Here is a 27,427-nt window from a genome sequence, read left to right as displayed (position 1 = left end):
TTCATACGAACCTGAACCTTTCAGGGGTTCACACCATCCCTAGTACATTGTACAAACCAGCCACAGGAGATCGCGTGAAGAAGTATAGTTGCTGCAAGAAATTCAGCAGATATACAATATATAATAAAAGATCGCTCTGGGAAGGTCTCGACCCAAATTTACACCCTTCGCGACCTATACTTTAATTTTCCCTGCTCTATATATGCTATAGTTATAACTGTCATTGAGCAAAGCGGCCCACCCAAATTTGTCTTCCTAACATCGCCTCCGCTCGCAACTATACCGCCGTGTATGTAACTATAGCTGCTCTGTCGCCATTCTACATATTTTTATTCATGCATTCGTATTAAGTATATATTTATATAGTATATGACTTTTGTAGGTCATATATGCAAAGCCTGCAAATTTGATTGCATTTCGTGACTCCCATAACGGAAATATTAAAATTCCATTCATAATCCACGTTATCCTGTGACATCCTTATGGAAAATTTTCAGCTTTTGGAGTTCGATCTGTTCGCTCCTCTCTCGTGAGTACAGCAGCATTTATATCAGTTTTTAAAAATATCATTATTGAGGATTCACGGAATAATTGTTGCTTCATGGCACTACACCGCTAGGGTTGCATTTAAAACAAACGGTGTTTTAAAACACTTTGTTTAAATCATGCTTTAAACAGCGTTTTAAACAAAGGCCTATTTAAAAAAAATAGGTCGTGAAGTTATGCCATGGTCGTGTAAATACTTTCCAAAAAACATGTTGTATGAGCCTACGGACAGCTACCCGATATAGCCGACGTATATCGATACGGGATGTCTGGAACCCTCAAAATAGTCAGTTCAACAGCAATAGTATAGATATTTCGTCAAAGGAGCTATATTTACCCTATATTTTCAATTGTCAATGTAAATCCATCATGACGTCACAACAGAATATTCGAGACGTCATGGCTTAAAAAACACAATAAAAAACACGATTTGAGCAAGGGCATTGTTTTAAACATGTTTGTTTTAAATGCAACCATACACCACACTCAACCACGTGAACGATTAGGTTTGCAGTCCATACACGTTTTGGGTGCATATTTTCCCAATTTCACTTCAAAGTGTTGAGTGATAATTGCTAAAACACACCTGTAAACGGAGAAGGATCTTAACGGGTGCACGACCACACCTCCGGGGTGTTCAATAGCACCTGTTTGAACTGGGTGAGATTCGTCAAAGAACACCCCACTATAATGAATGCGATGATTAGATCGATTACGCTGCATTTGGATCGTTATGATAATGACTTATAGATTTATCGATGCATACGGAATCGATTGCCATATAACACAAACGTATTCTGCCTCCCTGCCACTTTCTTACTTGACAATTTGTGACAAAACTTCCGATGATTAACCGACTCAATGCAAGAAATTAAGTACATTCAGATTGATTGCATAGCGACAAAGTTTTGCAGTGGAAGATACATGGGCTTGGTTTTCCACATTAGGCAGCAATAAATTATAAAAATTGTAGCTGCAGAATTTGCATCCTGACTGCGGTCGAATTCGAGACGGCACCAAATCCAAATCATGGTCCATTTTAAAACTTCAAATGCAAATCATAGATCCTCTTCTTATCGTAATTCCAAATAACACGTTTATATCCATCTCGCATCTCCGCATTCCGCATCCGCACTCCGCACTCCGAGTTCCCTGTGCATAGCCAATATGCTGGATTTGTGTGTAACCAGAACTCCAGATTCCATGTCCCAATCGAAAATGTGGAATTTACGTTTTCTCAGTATCGATCTATATCCAATTTTCATTTGCTTTTTATCTTAATATCATAATCCGAAAAAACGTTGAATAACACTGCAGGTAGGCCAATATGCAATGCATTATCAACAGAAATCTAGTGCAGAAATGGACACTAAATTGCCACCGACAGCGAAACAAGTAGGCCTACATGCATGGGTCGATTTGCAGCAGAGAAAACTCTTCTAAGACAGAGTAAGAGTTCCTCGGTACAATTTTATGTGCCGTAAGTAGTTATGTAGATCGGTCGTGAGCGGCTATTGTTTCTTATGGCGGGGTGGCGATTCGCCTGGAAACCCGGGGTGGCGATTCGCCTCTTATCTCTTATGGCGGGGGTCGCGATTCGCCATGTGTTCTTATGGGTGCGGTCGTGATTCGCCTTTTCGGGTATAGGCCGCGGTCGTGATTCGCCGTGAAAACTCGTGGTCGTGACTCGCCTTTTTTGCTATAGGCGGTGGCGGCGATTCGCCTGTCGTGTATTCTTACGGGTTCTGTGGTGAGGTGCCATGTGTTCTTATGGATGCGGTCGTGATTCGCACTTTCAGGCATCTCTCGCGCGGTGTTGAATATGTACGAGTCACCAACAATAACCGCACAAACGGAAACGTGGCTTGTTGTGAGGATTAAGCAGTGCATACGTCCGTTTTGGAAATTCGGAGCGCGCACTATCGTATCGATTATTCCACTAATCCAGTAAGTACTATTACATACAGGAGTATTCAGTATTCAGCAACGACACGAAAAGCGACCAACAAATAACCGCACTCGTAAATTAACACCTAAAAAAGTGTAAAATAGATTGCAAATCCCGCGATCGCTAACAAGATAATGTCTCGGCTATAACCATTTAGTGACTTGGTGTTAAAGACATACCGATCGCTCACAAGGTAATATTTCGGTAATTAGTTTGTCACAGAGCCGTCGCAGACGGTGATTCGAAAACCAACAATTTGACACTTTCTGGTGGTCGCTATATGTTTTGACACTTCGAACAGCGGCTGACTTTAGTTGCACGATAAGAATCATGTGAATATACAAGTAATGTATCAATTTGTCAACTTGAAATGAAACTTACTACACAAACCAAGTTGATTCGTATTTGAATGTGTTAATTCGGTACAATTCTAATTATTTTGAGAAATCTTTTGATTCGACCGTAACCTGAATATTACTGACGCCGACTTTCAGCCGCATCGAATTATTCGCACATTCCGCGCCGCTGTTTTCACACTTATAGAATCAATACCAACTATAACTCTACAAGAATCAAGAATCACAAGTATGTGCATTACACAGTTATTGTATTTATTAACTTGAAATCAAACTCTTAACAAAAACACGCAACTAATCATTTGCCAGCTCTAACATTATGAAAATCCTCGAGTCTTTATTTTTAAGAATGTTATAGTACGGTGTCGGAATCCATTCGTGGGATGTACTAAAGATAAATCCAGATAATTCAAAATGAAATATTTGGACTTTGACATAGTGTGAATTGAAATAGGATTGACAAACATGACTACCAACTTTGATCCAGTCACATTTCAAGATCATACTTCGAACCAAGTAATGTAACATTACAACTCTATTCACGATCCTGCTTTCCGTTTGTCAAAGAGATATTTTAACATCTTACCATACTCAAAAGAATTATTCACAACATTAACAATTGTTAAAAATCTAGTTTTCACTTACTTGATTATATCACTGCAACTCATAAATTTGAATTAATTCATCCTGGTTGTATTCGTATGCTCGGTCTTTTTTATTCAATTGTAAAGGTCGTTACTATTCTGAAGACAAAGTAAGCTATTTACTAATCGACACATAAATGACTTGACATAAACATATTATATTTTGAGTACACGAGATTTGAATGTCTGAACAATAACTGAGAAATAATTTATCACAATAAAATCCGTATATTACAGCGTAAAAGATGTTTGAATGTCAGCAACTCTGTACGGTCATAGTTACTACCACTAATTTACCCGACCAACTCGTCATGATCATTCCTGAAATCAACACAAATATGACCACTGACTTGAGTTAACCACAAAACAGCATCAAGTTTTAAATCCACTTGTAGCTTACGGATTATTTGAATGCTGGTTATGTTTTGTTGTAATTGAGTTAACGGAAATAGTATTACGTCTCGACATCTTACCATCTTACCATATTCAAAGAATCAACCACGAAAACATTGTCAAGTAAATCCGTTACCCCGACCAACTCAAACAGTATCAGTATGAAAAACAGCCAAACATACACGAATCCATACAATCACTAAAACCTAAAATCCATAACAAGCTTGGTTGTATTCAGATCCGTACACATCTTTTTTTATCCAGTTTGAAAAGTCGTAACTATTCTGTAAGATAGAGGAATTACTACTCGGTATATTTTGTAAGACCAAAAGTAATTACTTCTCAGTGTCGGCGACTTGAGATTAACATAATATGTTTGAGTATACGAGATTTGACAGTCTGATCATCGTAGTTTCTTACAATCGAGCACAGGTGTGATATCAAAATTATCATGATGTAAACATAGGGATTGACACATTGATTTGACATATGAGATTTTGTAATTGTTGATCGTTACTTTATTATTAATTGTTTGCGTTAATTAGACCCGGTGTTGTGGTAAATGTTATGACAGCAACAAACTTTTCAGTACCAATGTTATTAACCCGATCGAAACGGCACACTCATTAATGATTACTGAGCGTATTTTCACGAACACGCTTTACTTAATCCAAAATTTCCTGGGTTGTTCTGGTCGTAGACAATTACAACTATTACAGATGGATAGCTATTATCAATACGCATACGTCGAGCCATAAATAACATCTTATACTATCGAATAGCCTGTTCAAAATGCAGATTGAATACATAAAAACGTTTTGCGCAAAATACAATTCGCCACGACGTTCGCGTGAATGTGCGCGCGTGAGATAAACCAGCGCCCGTGACCTAAATCAGCGCATCTCCGAGACATCAAATTCATTTGCAGATCTTTTCTCCTAACATGTGCTGGTTATGCCCATTGCCCATCTATTGGAATACTTATAATCAAAAATTAGTCGCACAGAAGATTCTTCGAACTGGAAGTAAAATTATGTTACGAAATAACATGCGCGGGTTTTAGCAATGTATTTTCTGTTGCTGTTGAAGATTACGCATATTGAATATTTTTGCTATTCATACTAATACACCAATACTGCCATGATGTTCTTCAGCGAGCTACAAGATCTCCGCTATTGATATGACAGCAAATTTATGTCCGTAAATGGCTTCACTTCTGGTGGAAATGTTTCACGTCTTTCCCGTAGTAGCGAATAAAAAGAAATGCACCGGCACATCAATGCTCCGGTCGCGATTCTGGTATTGAAAAGTATTTTCGTGTCTGCTCGAGATTTCCGTCCACAACGCGCAGGTCATTTATGAAAATTTGACGACCAGCAAAGCCAGGCATCAAATCCCGGTTCCATCTAATCAATGCACTTTCTTGATTCAAAGTATTTTATTCGTCCATGATTCACGAGAGAGGCAAGAAAATTCGGCGTAACTCTGTCAAAGCAGTTGACCTATTATCATTGCAGTGTGGGCAACGAATATAATTGCAATAACTTCAGTTGCCAATGCTATAATGGTTTCTTACGTTTTTCCATGTGTTGGTGCTAGATGTGCTGGTTTGTTATTATTTCGATTTGCTATTGCATTACACACGTGGTGCATTATTTCATGATATATTGCGCCATGCAATAAATTCTTTTACAAAAATATGGTTGAATGTCGATTTTCAATTTAGCGGATCGAGGTATGTAGAGTCTGCGGTCACGAACGCACTTCGAAACTGATTGCTGCGATGCGCGTGTTGTACAACAGCAATGTTAGTTTCAACACATGGCACTAACTCGTACAAAGGATAGACAAGCGATTACATATACCGACGTAGTGAAATGAATCATTTGAACGTCCGCGATACTATGTTATTACCCAAACAATAACACGCGGTAATATATTTGCTGTTGTGATTAGCGCAGATTCGCTGTTACAGATTACGCATATCGATTGCTGCTTTTTATACTAATACAGCATTACCAGCATGATATGTGCAACGAGCTACAAGATCTCCAACGCGCAATCGATATGACAGCAAAGTTATGTCCGTAAATGGCTTCACTTCTGGTGAAAATGTTTCAGATCTGGCCCATGGTAGAGAACAAAAGCAAAATATGGCTGAATGTCCAATGTCCATTGTCAAATTAGCGAATAAAATAGGTGTGTAGAGTCAGCGGTCGAGTTGTGCACTTCGAAGCTGATTGCTGCGGTGCGCATGTCGTGAACACTGGGTTTTCAAAATGCCTATTTGTTCAATAGACAGCCCTTGTCTCAAAGCGATTGTGTACATCACGATTATCGATAAAAGGCTTGCATAATATGACCTAATCTTTTTTCAAATGCCCAGTAAAATATCAGTGAAACACTGTATTTTATATTGCAGGTATGACTACCTGTCAATCCAACCACTATATATTCAGTTCTAGTTGTTGTACAAGAGCAAGGTGTGTTTCGACAAAGCACTATCTAGTACTTAGTAACTCGTACAAAGCTAATATATACACCGGCGCGGTGAAATGAATCATTGAACGTCGTCGATACTAGAATAACTCACGGCGCGTGTATGTGCGCCGAATGCGAGACGCCTGGCATCAATCGCGCTATATCCAACTGTAGCCATCGCTATATCAGCGGTCGTTACTCTCGATTGTATTATCGTAAGAACCTCACTCAGGTCATTTTAGAATCCTGATATCCTTGCGAAATCAGTCAGGCGATGATTCTATCCCGAGCAGGTCTTTGTATGACGTAGTCGCAAATTCAAAAATCAAATTCTCTTTTATTTTCTAAAAGTTGAGAACACTTCTTGGTATAGGGGCATCACCTGTTTCTCTCTCGCTTTGAGAGTAGCTCAGTTGGTTAGGCGGCTGTTTCACGATTACAGCGATATATTGGGTGTCGGTTCAACTCCCGTGGTTCAGATTTTATGAACATTTTACTAAATGCATTGAAATTTGGACTTGAGGCCGGCCGTTTCGATCGGGTTAACATATTAAGCTGTAAACTATGTGTGTCTGAAATGTTCTTGATAGGAAAATTACTCCACCTTGGTAAAAATCACTCTGCGTATCGCGGATATCAGAAAATATTTCCAGTAACCAAGACTAAGACTTTGATTATTACAAAAGTAAATTGTGATATGTTTGTTAGATGCATCCAATTGAACTAGAAGTGTCTAGTGCCCAACACTCGTAATATCAAAAAAGTACTTGCTACACTGTAATTCACTTAACGTGTTTTGCATTGTTGTTCATTTGTAGTATTGATTGTTTTTGAACCTCCAAATAATAATTTCCGACATGAAACCAAACCGCCGAAAGTCGTTACCATCACAACGAAACAATTTGTACGATGTTTGTCAAATGTATCCTATAGTTAGGTGTACTAGAATCACTGGTCCAACACATACACCGAAAATGCAATCGAAATTTTCCCCATTGTCATTCGTCAAAGTAAAGGTCGTCACAATACTCAACCCATAAAAGATCTTACTTGTATGTGATTGAATCGCAGGTAATTAACCCACTAAATCAAACCATAAGGAAATTTCACTCACTCATCGGATATGAAACAGCGTCACTTAATCGGCGTAGATCGTTTTACTAAATGCAAATCATACCTGACCAACAGAAAACAATTTTCACTTACCTTGTAATGAAACCAAGTGGTGGGCCTTCGTTCAATATTTTGTCTGTGTCAAATACTTTGTAATAAACACAATGGAGTGGTTGAGCTTTACATCATCAAGCTGTCATTAATAAATCAAGATTTCGGTAAACTTGTAAATGTATCGTTTAACTAACCGAGTTGTATGCACAGTTTGATATTTTTGTCATTTAGTGATTGCTGAACATACCACTTCGAAATACTGCGTTGATCTCAATCCCCTTTGTCCTGATAATCGAAGTACTTTTTGTTTTGAATTCATAACAATCGGATTTTCTATGACATGATAAATTAGAAGATTTAGAAGATTGGTTGCATATCACTAAAAATAATATACCACACATATTATTACTGTTACTCCATTCATCGGTATTTTTTCCGTTGTCGATTTTCAAACGAGTAAAATTTATTACTTGAGTTGCTCTGCTTACTATATTTAAATGTAAACTCACCCGTCTTTCAACAACAAACAATGTTAAAAAGTATGCAATCAAACACAACAAGTTTTACGATACTAATTATTATCCCACATAACCCATTTCTTACCGAAGACATATGAAATATATTCATGTTACAAGAAAATATTCGCTCATGCTACAAACCTGTACAATGATTGGTGGTGCTTTCAAACTGTTTCGATACCTCAAGAACTTTATCATCTGAATGGTTGTTCATGTATCGTAATAATCAAGTATTTCAACACAGAACTAGTATTAACAGAAACACCAGAGTTGTTTACACAAAAGTTTGTGTGTGTACAGTATGCGAATACCATGTGTAAGTCCAGCACAATTGTGGTATCCATACGAGTTTAGTTAACACAATTTACGACACCGAGGTCGCCTCATCTTTCGTAAGACAACAAACCAAGGCTTCAGGATATGTCCATGTCATAACAATAAATCAGCTACTCCAACAACAGAGTACATACGTTTTCTAGTTACGGTGCTTACATCTTACACACAAATCGACCTACTTTGCAAACGAAAAGCGCTGAGTCATCACAACAATACAACTCAAACATACTATCATACAAATTGGTCGTTATAGTTTACCCACCAACGATACATCGTACAAGTAGCAAGTCTCGAGAATCCAGTTTTTCAAAAAACGTGAAAGTGTTTCTACACCAAGTCGGTATGTTGACGAAAGCATATATTGTAATATCATGATCGATTTGCATTCGTTGGTCACAAACTGTCACTACTCTAAATAATTATTTTTCACTCAAAGCATACTTATCGCCAATCGTTTTCATCAAGCACGAGTTCAAGAAACCTGCTGCGACATGAATTGTTATTTTTATGTTGTGTAAATAGGTAATAATTAATTTTAGTAACACTATATCAACATCATCGAGTTGTGCGAATAGATTTACATGTGGTCTTGTGGTTTTAATCGAAGTATACAGCACGGTCTAATGTAGAGTCATCTCTATTGTACAACAACTCGGTAATCGAAATGCATTAAAATTTAAACAACGATCTTGGTTCGTCGCACCAAAAATATGTTTACTATCACGATACTCTACACAGGCCGTGTAAATCCTTTTCACACTCGTAATAGTATACCAACAGCTACCGGCGACAACGTTTAACAATACCAACGACACTAAACATACGATACCTACCCAAGTAAAATTTCCATTTTCACCTGGAGATCGGTCGTAACCCAAGTAGAAATACCATTGTCCTTTGGAGATTTATCGTTTACCCAGTGTAACAAACCCCTTTTCCTTTGGTAATCTATTTTTCTCTGGGTAACAATCCTTTTTCACTTGGAAATATATTTTTTCTCTGGTTAACAATCCTTTTTCACTTGGAAATATATTTTTTCTCTGGTTAACAATCCTTTTTCACTTGGAAATATATTTTTTCACTGGGTAACAAACCTTTTTCACTTGGAAATATATTTTTTCTCTGGTTAACAAACCTTTTTAACTTGGAAATATATTTTTTCTCTGGGTAACAAACGTTTTTCACTTGGAAATATATTTTTTCCCTGGGTAACAATCCTTTTTTTCTCTTGGTAATAAACCTTTTTCACTTGGAAATATATTTTTTCTCTGAGTAACAAACCTTTTTCACTTGGAAATATATTTTTTCTATGGGTAACAAACCTTTTTCACTTGGAAATATATTTTTTCTCTTGGTAATAAACCTTTTTCACTTGGAAATATATTTTTTCTCTGGATAACAAACCATTTTCACTTGGCGGGTCGTCGTTTACCTTAGTAAAAATATCATTTTCCTTTGGAGATCCGGCGTTTACCCAGGGTAACAATACATTTTCTCTTGGCCATCTAGCTTTTCCCACAGTAACAAAATCATTTTCATTTTGAAATCTGACAATTTGATATTTTTGTATATTGTTACAACAGATAGCGACAAAATATACACCAACAACAACTCCAATACATTTGTGTAATCGCATATTCACTTGTGCTGATGCAACCCATCAAAATCATCGGTTACCCACATGCAATGTGCTGTTGTACATCGACGTTTATGTTTTTGGAAAATTGGACAATAGGCTTCGATAGTTCTGTGATGTCCGGGCTCGTGCTTTGGATTTTCCAGAGTCAAAATGTCTGAATAAAACACCTCCTTGACGATGGTTGGTATGTGGATAACGGTGTTCGGAAAACGATTGGATTTATGTCACCCATCGCGATAACAATTCCAGGTCGAGTTTTCCCCCGCGTGTTTACTATATTGTGTCTTTATTGGTCATGTATGTCTCGACATTCAGTTTGAAATCGGAAACCCTGATAAAGTATGTAACCGGATCCGGATATCAACTCTGAATCGATAAACCAATGAACAATATTCAAAGTAAACATGTTACACCCTGTGTTTCCACGAAAAAATACCATCCAGACATACGTCGCGCTTGTTTGCCCACATCAGTATACGCATAAATGGAGGTGTGTGACATTGCATGCAATGTGTTGGTATACAAACATCGATCCACAGACATTATCATAGCCGGTAGTTTTGATGTAGATCGAATGTCATCACACCCGATAACAATACCAATAAGCCACATTGCAATGACTCTGAGTCTGCGCTATTACATCGCTATTTCGACACCGTTCATTGATTTACTCGATGGTTTTATCGCAAGATAGTCATGACCCTATCTGTAGACGGACCACCCAGATCAATTGGATACATCGGTCAATATCCATCGTGTTGTCGACACCGAAGTTTTCTGCTGCAGCGTTTGTTCTAGGTGAACTATCGAAGTACGGTGCTCGAAATGATTGCGATCAGTCTTTCAGTCACGATCAATGGATGTCGCTACTCCCACATAACGACTCCGGATAAATATCGTGCAAATGTCGGACTGATATTGTGATCCAATAAGGTATGTTTCTGTGGAATGAAGACTGCAATCGTACACCACAATAGAACACTACCTCGTGATTTCACACGCAATCATAAAACACATCATCGTAAGGATTCAGTTCGTCCGGTTACATTTCGAAACGGTCATCACCACAAGAGATCGGTATCATTTTGAAACTGTCATCACAAGTCTATTGACGTCGATTCAGTTGGTCATGTCAATCCGTTTCACAATCCACCGTTTTTCAACTCCCCGCACCATAGTGTTACGACACAGACAAGAAGCGTCGGTGGAAATAATAAAACACGGAAAGCACACTTTGGTGTTATTTGACATGGATTTTACACCCGACGAACCTTACATTCGAGCGATGCATTGGAATGACGCTTGTATTATTGACGTAGAAGGAACAGAAATGTATCGATTTATTGGTTTCGTACATATCCAACAAAAACCAGGGTATATGATTGTGCATGGTTCGCATATTCGACTGTGAACGCCCTATTGGTATATGCTGTATGGTTCACTTTCACCGTCGTGTGAATAACCCATGTTAGGGTTCCATGTTTGTGTGTCTGTATGTCATGCTTCAGATTGACTCAGAGTCATTGCAATGTGGCTTATTGGTATTGTTATCGGGTGTGATGACATTCGATCTACATCAAAACTACCGGCTATGATAATGTCTGTGGATCGATGTTTGTATACCAACACATTGCATGCAATGTCACACACCTCCATTTATGCGTATACTGATGTGGGCAAACAAGCGCGACGTATGTCTGGATGGTATTTTTTCGTGGAAACACAGGGTGTAACATGTTTACTTTGAATATTGTTCATTGGTTTATCGATTCAGAGTTGATATCCGGATCCGGTTACATACTTTATCAGGGTTTCCGATTTCAAACTGAATGTCGAGACATACATGACCAATAAAGACACAATATAGTAAACACGCGGGGGAAAACTCGACCTGGAATTGTTATCGCGATGGGTGACATAAATCCAATCGTTTTCCGAACACCGTTATCCACATACCAACCATCGTCAAGGAGGTGTTTTATTCAGACATTTTGACTCTGGAAAATCCAAAGCACGAGCCCGGACATCACAGAACTATCGAAGCCTATTGTCCAATTTTCCAAAAACATAAACGTCGATGTACAACAGCACATTGCATGTGGGTAACCGATGATTTTGATGGGTTGCATCAGCACAAGTGAATATGCGATTACACAAATGTATTGGAGTTGTTGTTGGTGTATATTTTGTCGCTATCTGTTGTAACAATATACAAAAATATCAAATTGTCAGATTTCAAAATGAAAATGATTTTGTTACTGTGGGAAAAGCTAGATGGCCAAGAGAAAATGTATTGTTACCCTGGGTAAACGCCGGATCTCCAAAGGAAAATGATATTTTTACTAAGGTAAACGACGACCCGCCAAGTGAAAATGGTTTGTTATCCAGAGAAAAAATATATTTCCAAGTGAAAAAGGTTTATTACCAAGAGAAAAAATATATTTCCAAGTGAAAAAGGTTTGTTACCCATAGAAAAAATATATTTCCAAGTGAAAAAGGTTTGTTACTCAGAGAAAAAATATATTTCCAAGTGAAAAAGGTTTATTACCAAGAGAAAAAAAGGATTGTTACCCAGGGAAAAAATATATTTCCAAGTGAAAAACGTTTGTTACCCAGAGAAAAAATATATTTCCAAGTTAAAAAGGTTTGTTAACCAGAGAAAAAATATATTTCCAAGTGAAAAAGGTTTGTTACCCAGTGAAAAAATATATTTCCAAGTGAAAAAGGATTGTTAACCAGAGAAAAAATATATTTCCAAGTGAAAAAGGATTGTTAACCAGAGAAAAAATATATTTCCAAGTGAAAAAGGATTGTTACCCAGAGAAAAATAGATTACCAAAGGAAAAGGGGTTTGTTACACTGGGTAAACGATAAATCTCCAAAGGACAATGGTATTTCTACTTGGGTTACGACCGATCTCCAGGTGAAAATGGAAATTTTACTTGGGTAGGTATCGTATGTTTAGTGTCGTTGGTATTGTTAAACGTTGTCGCCGGTAGCTGTTGGTATACTATTACGAGTGTGAAAAGGATTTACACGGCCTGTGTAGAGTATCGTGATAGTAAACATATTTTTGGTGCGACGAACCAAGATCGTTGTTTAAATTTTAATGCATTTCGATTACCGAGTTGTTGTACAATAGAGATGACTCTACATTAGACCGTGCTGTATACTTCGATTAAAACCACAAGACCACATGTAAATCTATTCGCACAACTCGATGATGTTGATATAGTGTTACTAAAATTAATTATTACCTATTTACACAACATAAAAATAACAATTCATGTCGCAGCAGGTTTCTTGAACTCGTGCTTGATGAAAACGATTGGCGATAAGTATGCTTTGAGTGAAAAATAATTATTTAGAGTAGTGACAGTTTGTGACCAACGAATGCAAATCGATCATGATATTACAATATATGCTTTCGTCAACATACCGACTTGGTGTAGAAACACTTTCACGTTTTTTGAAAAACTGGATTCTCGAGACTTGCTACTTGTACGATGTATCGTTGGTGGGTAAACTATAACGACCAATTTGTATGATAGTATGTTTTAGTTGTATTGTTGTGATGACTCAGCGCTTTTCGTTTGCAAAGTAGGTCGATTTGTGTGTAAGATGTAAGCACCGTAACTAGAAAACGTATGTACTCTGTTGTTGGAGTAGCTGATTTATTGTTATGACATGGACATATCCTGAAGCCTTGGTTTGTTGTCTTACGAAAGATGAGGCGACCTCGGTGTCGTAAATTGTGTTAACTAAACTCGTATGGATACCACAATTGTGCTGGACTTACACATGGTATTCGCATACTGTACACACACAAACTTTTGTGTAAACAACTCTGGTGTTTCTGTTAATACTAGTTCTGTGTTGAAATACTTGATTATTACGATACATGAACAACCATTCAGATGATAAAGTTCTTGAGGTATCGAAACAGTTTGAAAGCACCACCAATCATTGTACAGGTTTGTAGCATGAGCGAATATTTTCTTGTAACATGAATATATTTCATATGTCTTCGGTAAGAAATGGGTTATGTGGGATAATAATTAGTATCGTAAAACTTGTTGTGTTTGATTGCATACTTTTTAACATTGTTTGTTGTTGAAAGACGGGTGAGTTTACATTTAAATATAGTAAGCAGAGCAACTCAAGTAATAAATTTTACTCGTTTGAAAATCGACAACGGAAAAAATACCGATGAATGGAGTAACAGTAATAATATGTGTGGTATATTATTTTTAGTGATATGCAACCAATCTTCTAAATCTTCTAATTTATCATGTCATAGAAAATCCGATTGTTATGAATTCAAAACAAAAAGTACTTCGATTATCAGGACAAAGGGGATTGAGATCAACGCAGTATTTCGAAGTGGTATGTTCAGCAATCACTAAATGACAAAAATATCAAACTGTGCATACAACTCGGTTAGTTAAACGATACATTTACAAGTTTACCGAAATCTTGATTTATTAATGACAGCTTGATGATGTAAAGCTCAACCACTCCATTGTGTTTATTACAAAGTATTTGACACAGACAAAATATTGAACGAAGGCCCACCACTTGGTTTCATTACAAGGTAAGTGAAAATTGTTTTCTGTTGGTCAGGTATGATTTGCATTTAGTAAAACGATCTACGCCGATTAAGTGACGCTGTTTCATATCCGATGAGTGAGTGAAATTTCCTTATGGTTTGATTTAGTGGGTTAATTACCTGCGATTCAATCACATACAAGTAAGATCTTTTATGGGTTGAGTATTGTGACGACCTTTACTTTGACGAATGACAATGGGGAAAATTTCGATTGCATTTTCGGTGTATGTGTTGGACCAGTGATTCTAGTACACCTAACTATAGGATACATTTGACAAACATCGTACAAATTGTTTCGTTGTGATGGTAACGACTTTCGGCGGTTTGGTTTCATGTCGGAAATTATTATTTGGAGGTTCAAAAACAATCAATACTACAAATGAACAACAATGCAAAACACGTTAAGTGAATTACAGTGTAGCAAGTACTTTTTTGATATTACGAGTGTTGGGCACTAGACACTTCTAGTTCAATTGGATGCATCTAACAAACATATCACAATTTACTTTTGTAATAATCAAAGTCTTAGTCTTGGTTACTGGAAATATTTTCTGATATCCGCGATACGCAGAGTGATTTTTACCAAGGTGGAGTAATTTTCCTATCAAGAACATTTCAGACACACATAGTTTACAGCTTAATATGTTAATAACATTGGTACTGAAAAGTTTGTTGCTGTCATAACATTTACCACAACACCGGGTCTAATTAACGCAAACAATTAATAATAAAGTAACGATCAACAATTACAAAATCTCATATGTCAAATCAATGTGTCAATCCCTATGTTTACATCATGATAATTTTGATATCACACCTGTGCTCGATTGTAAGAAACTACGATGATCAGACTGTCAAATCTCGTATACTCAAACATATTATGTTAATCTCAAGTCGCCGACACTGAGAAGTAATTACTTTTGGTCTTACAAAATATACCGAGTAGTAATTCCTCTATCTTACAGAATAGTTACGACTTTTCAAACTGGATAAAAAAAGATGTGTACGGATCTGAATACAACCAAGCTTGTTATGGATTTTAGGTTTTAGTGATTGTATGGATTCGTGTATGTTTGGCTGTTTTTCATACTGATACTGTTTGAGTTGGTCGGGGTAACGGATTTACTTGACAATGTTTTCGTGGTTGATTCTTTGAATATGGTAAGATGGTAAGATGTCGAGACGTAATACTATTTCCGTTAACTCAATTACAACAAAACATAACCAGCATTCAAATAATCCGTAAGCTACAAGTGGATTTAAAACTTGATGCTGTTTTGTGGTTAACTCAAGTCAGTGGTCATATTTGTGTTGATTTCAGGAATGATCATGACGAGTTGGTCGGGTAAATTAGTGGTAGTAACTATGACCGTACAGAGTTGCTGACATTCAAACATCTTTTACGCTGTAATATACGGATTTTATTGTGATAAATTATTTCTCAGTTATTGTTCAGACATTCAAATCTCGTGTACTCAAAATATAATATGTTTATGTCAAGTCATTTATGTGTCGATTAGTAAATAGCTTACTTTGTCTTCAGAATAGTAACGACCTTTACAATTGAATAAAAAAGACCGAGCATACGAATACAACCAGGATGAATTAATTCAAATTTATGAGTTGCAGTGATATAATCAAGTAAGTGAAAACTAGATTTTTAACAATTGTTAATGTTGTGAATAATTCTTTTGAGTATGGTAAGATGTTAAAATATCTCTTTGACAAACGGAAAGCAGGATCGTGAATAGAGTTGTAATGTTACATTACTTGGTTCGAAGTATGATCTTGAAATGTGACTGGATCAAAGTTGGTAGTCATGTTTGTCAATCCTATTTCAATTCACACTATGTCAAAGTCCAAATATTTCATTTTGAATTATCTGGATTTATCTTTAGTACATCCCACGAATGGATTCCGACACCGTACTATAACATTCTTAAAAATAAAGACTCGAGGATTTTCATAATGTTAGAGCTGGCAAATGATTAGTTGCGTGTTTTTGTTAAGAGTTTGATTTCAAGTTAATAAATACAATAACTGTGTAATGCACATACTTGTGATTCTTGATTCTTGTAGAGTTATAGTTGGTATTGATTCTATAAGTGTGAAAACAGCGGCGCGGAATGTGCGAATAATTCGATGCGGCTGAAAGTCGGCGTCAGTAATATTCAGGTTACGGTCGAATCAAAAGATTTCTCAAAATAATTAGAATTGTACCGAATTAACACATTCAAATACGAATCAACTTGGTTTGTGTAGTAAGTTTCATTTCAAGTTGACAAATTGATACATTACTTGTATATTCACATGATTCTTATCGTGCAACTAAAGTCAGCCGCTGTTCGAAGTGTCAAAACATATAGCGACCACCAGAAAGTGTCAAATTGTTGGTTTTCGAATCACCGTCTGCGACGGCTCTGTGACAAACTAATTACCGAAATATTACCTTGTGAGCGATCGGTATGTCTTTAACACCAAGTCACTAAATGGTTATAGCCGAGACATTATCTTGTTAGCGATCGCGGGATTTGCAATCTATTTTACACTTTTTTAGGTGTTAATTTACGAGTGCGGTTATTTGTTGGTCGCTTTTCGTGTCGTTGCTGAATACTGAATACTCCTGTATGTAATAGTACTTACTGGATTAGTGGAATAATCGATACGATAGTGCGCGCTCCGAATTTCCAAAACGGACGTATGCACTGCTTAATCCTCACAACAAGCCACGTTTCCGTTTGTGCGGTTATTGTTGGTGACTCGTACATATTCAACACCGCGCGAGAGATGCCTGAAAGTGCGAATCACGACCGCATCCATAAGAACACATGGCACCTCACCACAGAACCCGTAAGAATACACGACAGGCGAATCGCCGCCACCGCCTATAGCAAAAAAGGCGAGTCACGACCACGAGTTTTCACGGCGAATCACGACCGCGGCCTATACCCGAAAAGGCGAATCACGACCGCACCCATAAGAACACATGGCGAATCGCGACCCCCGCCATAAGAGATAAGAGGCGAATCGCCACCCCGGGTTTCCAGGCGAATCGCCACCCCGCCATAAGAAACAATAGCCGCTCACGACCGATCTACATAACTACTGCCGTATTCGCACCATCCCTTATCGACGTCATGATTTAGCAATAATAAGCATCTATATGTGCCCCACAGCGGTGATAATTAAAACATCAAGATGTTTCAATCGTCATTATTGATCCGCTAAGAACTGTTTATTAGGGCTCGTGTATTATTATGGTCTGATGACTTATTCTATGTATGACGGCGAGCGAATATTGATCTGTACAGATACTCGTCTTCATCATCATTTTCCCTGCAAGATAATTTCTTCAAATCCAGTTCGAACAAAAACAAGCTTTCGGCTCAGAATGCCATCAGCGATATGGCTTCGTCTAATGGGATAAAAAATAGAATCGCTAACAGAAATAGGCGGACATATGCTAGAACTGTATGGAACTATATCTGTAACATTTTTCCTAGTAAGAACGCGCCGAGAGGAGCGCAACAACCGTTCGATGACAACTACGGACCCAACCGCAAGACTGCCTCCATCCAGGCCCGGAGAAGACTAGAAAGAGCCTACGGCATGAAAGGACAGAGCAGTTTCAATGCAGAGGAGTTAGACGAATTAAGACAAATATTCGAATTCTATGATATTGATAGCAGCAAAACAATGGACATGAGGTAATCTAACATTTCCCTTGACGCAAATTAAATGTGGGTATTGCACAGTTGTATAATGTACATGTACTTGTACAATTACTTACAGTGAGTTGAACATGGCGTTGGGTGCTTTGGGCTACAAAACTACGGACGAAGAGATACACGAACTGGCTTGCCTTATGGAAGTGGATGGTGACATGACGATGGATTTTAGTGAGTTTTGTATGATTGTGGAATACATGCGAGAGGAAAAGGGCATGGAAGCGGAACTTAGGTAAGTAAGTATATAATAATATATACAGTGATTTCCAATTTGGGCTGCTGGGACGCTGCTAGCAAATGACAGTGCGTGTGTTCCGGCATAGAAAACAATTAAGTAAATCTTGCAGGCACCGATATATTTGGTTAGAGGCTGTGGGCTGACATTGTAATTGCATTGTCAAGTACTTGAGTAATTCGATACTGAATGGGTTCGAGTCGAGTCAAGTATTCGAATACCACTGATTTACCGTCACAACATTATGAATGATATGGAATGTTCAAATTTGTGACTTTTATTCGACCACAAAGAACATAATGCCCGTTCTATAGGCTACCACAATGATGTGGTTTGATCGTGAGTACACAGATATGTCATATATATGTCATCTTTTGCAGAGACGCTTTTCTGTGTCTTGATGTCGAAGAAAAGGGATACGTTAATGCCAATGAACTTCTAAGTCTACTTATGAGTCAGGGCAACACAATAACCCTGAAGGAAGCTAATGAACTAGTAAGGTATGCGGATTCGTTTGTTTGGATAATATTCGGGACTCTATATCCCTTTCTATATGATAACGCTCCAAATCTTTCACATATCCTAGCGATTGAGACCTGTATTCGTCAGCTATATTCGCCATCTGTATTCGTCAGCTACCTATATGACCAGGATTGGACCTACATTTGCAAGTAGTCAATGTTAAGCGTCCACGGACGTCGGCAATACATGTTACATGAATCAATGTGATCGTATAGGTCAGGGCTGGCCAACCTTTTCAGCCAAAGGGCCACATTCGATTGACGAAATATTGAGCGGGTCACTTACCGCGCCAAGCGCGAAAAATTTTTGAAGTTCATAGGTCAATAATATTGTCACTTGACTATATTGCGGGCCTGCCGTATATCGCTGGGCTAAGTTTGCGAGGACTGGGCTATTCGGCGCATGGACATATCGATATCGAAAGCTGCGACCAACATGCGTCAATCATTCCGAGCCTATAGGTTTCATAGTCAACGATCTTACTGCGAGCGCAAACGTAAGGTCGCATTTGCCTCGCGAACATAGTTAGACTCAATCTGATACATCAGGCTTTCTTCCATTTTCACAAAAAGGGCAACAATATTAAAAACAAGAAATCGAGTGACAACATGTTGCGCTAAGCTTGTAGAAAATTTTTACTTTTGATAAATCTATCGCAAATTATTCTGCATTATTGTAGTGTACGAAGATATACCAATATGTGACTGGCTGATGGATCTGTCAATGCGTCGAAACTGATATTTTAGTCATCACATCTCAAGTGTTGCGGCCAAACTATAGTTAGATAATCAAATTTTTGGTTGGCCTTGCAAGTTCACAATCTGTGCAATCCATTTTTGATATTAGAAATTTCGGAAATTACCTCGCGGGCCACGGGTTGGCCGGCCCTGGTATAGGTACACACTAATTTCAAAGTCAGCTTTTTTAAATACACGACAGAACAAATTGATCCTCTAAGGAAATGACATGTCATTGTACGTGAAATGGAGGTTAATGCTCCGTCAATATATTTAGTCTGTGAAATACGGTTATCGTAACGGATATTTACCTCAATCTTCTCCCTGCATAATCATCCAATTGAAAACGTCAAAACTTTCAAATATTTTGGCTGTATCATTCATTACAAAGAATCGAATGTAGGAATCTATATAATTTACAATAGGATCCGCTCGGTTATGCAGCTTTATAGACGTATAAATACATGCTTCGAAACGTCAGAATATGGCTTTATACAAGAAAATATGTTTCGAATACTTTTGTGAGAAGTCGTCTCACATATGGCTGTGTAGCGTAGCGTATATGGTCTTTCACGGAAAATCAAAGAACCGCCACGGAAGTCTGCTACTTCTACATACAATTTTTGCCCGAAATGGTTCATGGAGACTATATTCGAAAGGGAACAGATCATGCATTCACAATTATTAATGAGTAGGGCGATTTTTTTAGACCTGAAAACGGAAGATTTTGACTTACAAAATCAAAACTTTGACATTTTTTGACCTTAAAAATCTTAACTTTGACCAAATTTGACCTAAGGTATGCAAATTAGGTGTATTCCTACCAGTGATGAGCATCGGAGCGGAGTCGGAGTGTATTCGGAGCGGAGTTTTGCCGATTTTATGACAGTCGGAGCGCAAAAAAACACATTACCAAGTGTATGCTTGCCACTCTAATGATATGGTTAAAATGGTATGATTGGCCAGGAGCTATCTTAACCTAGTGATCTAGCAAGGCATTTTCGTTGAGCAGTGTCTGTAGTATCTGTAGTGTCTGTAGTGTCATGATGTTCCGGATACTTGACGAGATTCTTCAGAGTATCTCGGAGTCTGGGATTGAGATCTTCGGAGTCGGATGGAGTTTTCGTCGGACACTGCTGAAGTTGTCGGAGGGATTCGGAGTCTCGAAAAGCACTATCCGCTCATCACTGATTCCTACATAATGTAACTGTAACTGTCTGTTCTTACGAAGTAGTTTGGCCTTTAAAAAACTTTCGTGCCTCTAAAACTGACAAATTGTTACATGAAAAAACTTTATAACTTTATTTTAACGAAATCTGAACCTATGAAGTATTCCAGTAGCTATACATTACGCATTATGGTAGAAATAATTGATTTTTTTGCAGTACAACGAAGGATACTTTCCTACATTCTCGGATAGAAAGTGTCTGTCCTTTCAAAGTAGATTGCCAAGAATGGAGAAAGAACGCCCAACAGCAGCAGTTGCTGGCTGGCAACACTGTAGTTGTGTGTACACTGCTGGTGACACACCGTGTTGCTTCATTCTGGCAATGGTGTCTATACATCACAATTTTTCACCGTGCGCTTCTTAATATAAGAACCATGCAATGCCCACGCAGTCTTGCTTCAGTTAAGATATTGCGGTACGTTGAACATAACACTATAGAGGATGTAATAACACTATGTCAACCTATTTGTTTCATTTGAATGTTTATGATTCACAATGAGCGGACAATGGGCCGTATACACCGGTAGGCCTATAAAGTAGGCTACAAGCTGTAAAATGTCAAATGATAAGTTCACCGACAGTGCAAAATCTATGATACAAACGAAACGTAGGTTGCAAAAAAGTTTTAACTTTGTAAAGAATTGTGACATTTTTTGACCTAACGATACAATTTTGACCTAATTTTGACTTTTTTGACATGATGAAAATCTTCATGAAATTTGTCGCACTGCGAAGACCTCTCATCATTCATTGATCGCACCACATTGCACACCTAATTCGAAAACCCTCTGCAACACTGATTGACATTGTTATTAATCGGAACAACACCGGCATCAGGATATTCTCCAAAACCACTCTATCACGGGAAATTTAATCTGTAATTAGCAATCTTTGATGCTTTTTTTTTCGATGGATGATTCCATCACCTCGGTGATGGTGCGCGTAGTCTCTATCATGACATGACTAGACCTGGTTCGATATATTGAGCAACCGGCACTGGGCTCGAGAACGACTCCATGAAGGCTGTCAGTCCTACTAAGCGTGACCCGCAAATCATTCAAGACTTATAATTTAAGGATGTGTGACATTGAAAATCCACGAAGAAACCGCGACACCAAGAACACACGTTAATCTGCCGTCTCTGTTCATGAGAACTGTTGGAATGCATTACCCATTTTTGCCTCATCTACTAACCAAAATAGTAGGCTGTACTTGGAGTGTCGAGAAGATTAGACTAAAACCGGGGTGGCCAACATTTTCGGTCAAAGGGCCACATGGGATTACGAACCGTTGCGCGGGCAGCTTGAATGTTGATTACCTTTTTTTAGTCGTCCGATAGGAGCAAACAGGATTAGTTAACCGTGAAAACAATACATATATTCCCACGCATGAAAATCGATATGTCATCAAAACTCAGAGTGTATTCATGTCCGAACCTAGAATTTCGCATGTTGGACGACACGTTCTGTCATAATTGGAAAAATTGTTCAACTCAAATTTGTAAATTGTTCGTATTTTTGATTTTTAATTTTCAGGATGGCGTATACCCATTTGACTTCCTTCTCGTTATTTTTGAGTAGTTTTATTGGAAAACACATATCCATTTTCTATTAAATGAAATAAATGCTATGGGACCTGATCCCGCAATGCTGTAAGGATCATATGTGGGAATTTGGTCTGTTTCAGTTGAGCAAAACACCAGTATTTCCAAACATTTAGTACGGTTTATATTACAAACTTTTGTCAATGGTTTTATCATGGCTATTCGTTAAAAGTTTGACTAGACACATATTATGGACCAGGACAGGAGTTCGAGAAGTGCGATAGAATAGCCTACATAGGGTAAGCTAGATTTTTTAAAATGACGTAACATATACATATTACGTCGCAATGGGGAGGTAAAAATTTGGAGCTGCAAAGACGCATTTTACTCGCTTTTGCCTATACGCTAATTGGCGTGGATAAGGGTCATGAGTTGCATTCCCGCTGCACCCACTCACATCGTATTGACATGGTTTCATTGGGTCTTTGATATAATCAGATTCGCTGATACAAGAAACGATGGCCGTCTGGACTACGATCAATTCATCAGGACAATATTAGAGGGTAGAAACTTGTCGAGATCAGCAACGTTTTTATCTGCCTCCTCCGTCTACTCCTCGAGCGCTTCTTCATTATCGAAATCAAACAGCGGCATTAGCCACGGCGAGCCGTCCGCATCGATTGATGGATTGGCGTCGGAAAGGGAGAGATGTGGATCGAGAGGCTCGTTAATTATTGATTCGACTACTAATGGTAGAGAAAACGGTTGACGAATATGTGTATATTTGCCCATATTATTGTCAAAGTTAAGTTCGCCGACAGAATCTGGGATGCAATTTAGAGCTTTTGCCTTTACAGGCTTATTTCGTAATGAAACGGGGGTTCCATTTGAAACAAGTGGTGTTTTAAACAAATGCCTTTTTTAAGAATCAAAATTGTGTTTTTTCGACTGTTTTATAATTATGCCATAATTGGTTAAATACTTTCGAAAAAAATGTAGTATGAGCCTACGGACGATTTGCACCCAATATAGTCGGCGGCGTATACGATATGGAGCGGCTGGAACACTCGAAATCGTCGTCGGTTCAACAGATATATGCCCGGCCGAAATTTTATGTCTTTTTCATGTGTACCGGCGCGGAAGGGGTTGGCCTGTGCATCATTGTCTCGCACCCGCTCATTGCGCACCACTACACTAAAAGCATCCAAACGGTTTCCGACGGTATTTTCCACGGAAACCAACGTCAGATAAATCTTATCATGAATTCAAACTAATTTGTGTAACACAAAGATCGACACATTTCCATAACGAAGCAATGTTGTAGCAAATACTTTTCTGCACGTCTCACTGATTGTCAATAGTATTCAACACAGTGACCTAGAAAATGCACAGGAAATCGCGCGAAGCGCGAATAAATTTTTTCACTGCAACAAATTCAACAAATATTACATCGATATTAAAAGAACGCTCGGGTGCCGTCGCGACCCAAAACAATACCCTTCACGACTCATACTTTAAAAACCGCTGGGCTAAGTGGTAGGCCTATATTCCACAGGTGCAAGTGTTTGAGGTTTATCTCGACTCCCATATCCACCGAGTTGCATATGGCTTGCCTAAATAGCGAAAGTGAGATTCCTTTTGCAGCCCGGCAGATAATCAATGACGAAAAGTTGGTGGTGAGTCTCGATGGAGCTGGCAGCAGTTCAACTAAATCAGATGTCGTCGACTGCGGGGAGTTTCCCAGTCAACGTCACGTCAACGAAGTTCGACAGGAAGCTGTGGTAACGCAGGGTGGTAGCTACCGCGAAATGAAGAAAATCGGCAATGCCACAAGCCTCACAATGTGTGACCAGCATCCCCGTGAACGGCATGGCAAAGAAACTTCCTGCGGTATTGCGGTTGGTGGGGCAAACAACAGGTATGATGGATTTTCCATAAATCGGATAGACGGAAGTTGGGCACATATGCCACTTAACTATATAAAAGAGCTTCTTGGGGGTATACAGAACTTCAATATACAATTGTATTCATATTGAAATGAACCCGAATATTTTCGGATGAAACTCGTCAGGGGTAATCGTCAGCAACCAGTAGAGAATTGGAAAGAACATTGTATATCAATAATCGACAATCAACTACCTAAAAATATTTGGTATATATCATGAGCATGCTGGGGTTAAAGTAGTCATACAGGGTAGGCTACTTAAGTATAGATAGAATAACGTCGTAAATATATATACCCAAATACCAGTAGCGATATCCCAGTAAGTAAAAAGTAAGTATTGTAAGCCTATTTTTATTTCGCAAAACTGCTGCGTAGAAGTGGTCTACAATCATAACCGCTGGTGTAAGTAGGTCTACTTCGAAAAAATAGAATCACTTCGTTACTTACCTGACCAGTGATCACCTCTGAGTGATCTGCCATAAGCATGTGCCTCATACTGAGCCATTGACATGCAACTATATGTTAGAATTTTAGATGGAATATTTTCTAATATGATGTGCTCGGCAGTATAGGCTACAGTATACACCGATATCTCGAATACGACGTTCTGGATTTTACTTGCAGGGATGACAGAATCGAAGAAGCTTCGGTATCAATTCCTGTCGTTGAACAACAGTCTGAAGAATCAAGATCCATCACTTTGGGGACTACCGGATTGGGAGAAAGCACACTTTAAAGAATATGAAATTTATGTTTCAACGGCTATACGTATCTGTTACCATCTCCCGAATATTCGGACATTTCTTACCTTATCCGTCACAAGTAATTTCGTGGATATAGTGAGTAAATAAAGTCGACTGTTCTGTCGTGAAGGTTGGCTGACGCACAATAATTGATTTTAAGTGCCTGTACTTGTCTGCTATACGTAATAGTACCGTTGGAGGTGTTGCCTAAGTCAGTCTCACGGCTTCCTGGATGTCAAGACACGCGTTCAACTCATAACTAGGGCGATTTTTTTACCTAAAAACGGAAGATTTTTTGACCTTACAAAACTTAATTTTTACCAAATTTTGGCCTAACGTATGCAAATTAGGTGTTTTACTACATAACGTCAGTATTGTACTACATATAACTTCATTTCTTGTTGGCACTGGCTGTCCGTTCGAAGTAGTTGGGCCTGAAAAAACTTTGACTCAAAAACTGACAAATTTTTGCAGGAAAAAACTTTATTTCAACGAAATCTCGCCCTATGAAGAATTCCAGTAGTTACATCACGTATTATGGTATAAATAATCAAAAAATTTGTTATAGTACAACGAAAGATGTATTCCTACATTTTCGAGTAGAAAGTGTCTGTCCTTACGAAGTAGCTTGCCAAGAACGGAGAAAGAACGTTTAACAGCAGCAGTTGTTGGCTGACAACACTGAAGTTGTGCGTAAACTGCTGGTGACACACCGTGCTGCTTCATTCTGACAATGGTGTCTACATCACAATTTTTCGTCATGCGCTTCCTGATAGAACCATGTAATGCCCACGCAGTCTTGCTTTAGTTGCGGTACTTTGAGCATATAACACCATGTCACCCTATTTGTTTCATTTTAATGTTTATGATTCACAATCAGAGGTGGTCAAAGTAGTCCACGTCGCTACTCAAGTAGAAGTATCCCCGGAATTTCTACTCAAGTAGAAGTAGGAGTGGCAGCTCACAAGTAAGTAAATAAGTAGGTAGCCTATATTACGCCTGTTTGCCTAAAAAAACTGAAAACTATTAAGTAGAAGTATTCCAAAATGATAACTAATTAATAAGTAGTGCGAGTAGGTAAAATCTAATTCAAGTACTTCAAAAAGTAGAAGTACTTAGTTACTGACCACCTCTGTTCACAATGAGCAGACGATGGGCCGTCTACAGCGGTAGGCCTATAAAGTAGGCTAAAGAGCTGTAAAATGTCAAATGACGTTTTCCTCTACTTTTGGTACTTACTCAAGTAGATCTGATTTTCTCTACTTCTACTTCGTAATATTTATGATCTACTTATTTACTTTTCGCTATTTTCAGTTTGTCAAGTCGAAGTAGTTTAATCCCCCAATACGAAAGATAGCCTGAGGTATTTCGGGGCTGTTTTCATGTAGTAGGCCTACCAGCATTTAATATTCATAAAAGTCAAGTAAAGCCCAGTAGTTATGGAGTAACAAATTTGTTTTAATGAAAGTATCAATGAATACAATTTAGGTACCGGATAGCTTGGTTTCGCTCAAATAGCATTGTCGCCCATATCAAATATTCCATCATAGTAAATATGGCCCACCATAACGTTTGAAACTACCGTGTCGCAATCTAGCAATTAGGCCTACCTATTATCATATCGTAAGCAGCCCGCGACGTGTCCTGCTAATCTGGAAAATTCGGCATTTTTGAACGTTACACCTGGTTTAGCAGAACACCTTTGAAGCTTTATGGACAAAAGACGTGAAGTATATTTTCCGCTTTTTAGAAGTCGTATTTGTATTTCACTTTCAATTCCTAGTATCATACTTTGATTTCTAATTACTTCCAGTTCTTTTGTCTGCAGAACATACATGTTGCAGCATAAAAGCAAATGCCTCTGTTTTCCGAAAGTAAAGCTATACACTAACTATAAATTTTACGATCCACAATATTTGTTATTAACGTATACTAATCACGCAAAGTGTTGAAACCGTATCCGATACAACTTCTCCGTATTGCTCTTCGCCTTAACTTGAGGCCTTATAATTTGGGGTAGGGCGGCATGCCATGATTCTCTAAAACGGGGTCTTCTAGTAAACAAAGGGTTAGTATCGCATTTCTTATCAATTCTATAACCTGCATCCC

The 27,427-nt window shown here is 38.2% G+C and overlaps 1 protein-coding gene across 1 annotated transcript; it reads left to right on the top strand.

Moving 5' to 3' along the window:
* The first annotated feature begins 370 nt into the window (after nucleotides 1-370).
* Nucleotides 371-25,482, top strand: LOC145433064 (uncharacterized). Its single transcript, XM_080309972.1, has 7 exons — nucleotides 371-529; nucleotides 18,141-18,344; nucleotides 18,430-18,597; nucleotides 18,981-19,100; nucleotides 23,129-23,352; nucleotides 24,275-24,548; nucleotides 25,200-25,482. Exons 1-7 carry the CDS (start codon nucleotides 483-485, stop codon nucleotides 25,309-25,311), a joined length of 1,149 nt encoding a protein of 382 aa, XP_080166098.1. The 5' UTR covers nucleotides 371-482; the 3' UTR covers nucleotides 25,312-25,482.
* The last annotated feature ends 1,945 nt before the right edge of the window (nucleotides 25,483-27,427 follow it).

The sequence above is a fragment of the Botryllus schlosseri genome, chromosome 2, assembly GCF_051294905.1.
Source record: "Botryllus schlosseri isolate E-star chromosome 2, Bs_hap1, whole genome shotgun sequence".
NCBI lineage: Eukaryota > Metazoa > Chordata > Ascidiacea > Stolidobranchia > Styelidae > Botryllus > Botryllus schlosseri.
Note: the sequence above shows the minus strand (reverse complement) of the source record. Positions and strands in the feature narration are given on the sequence as shown.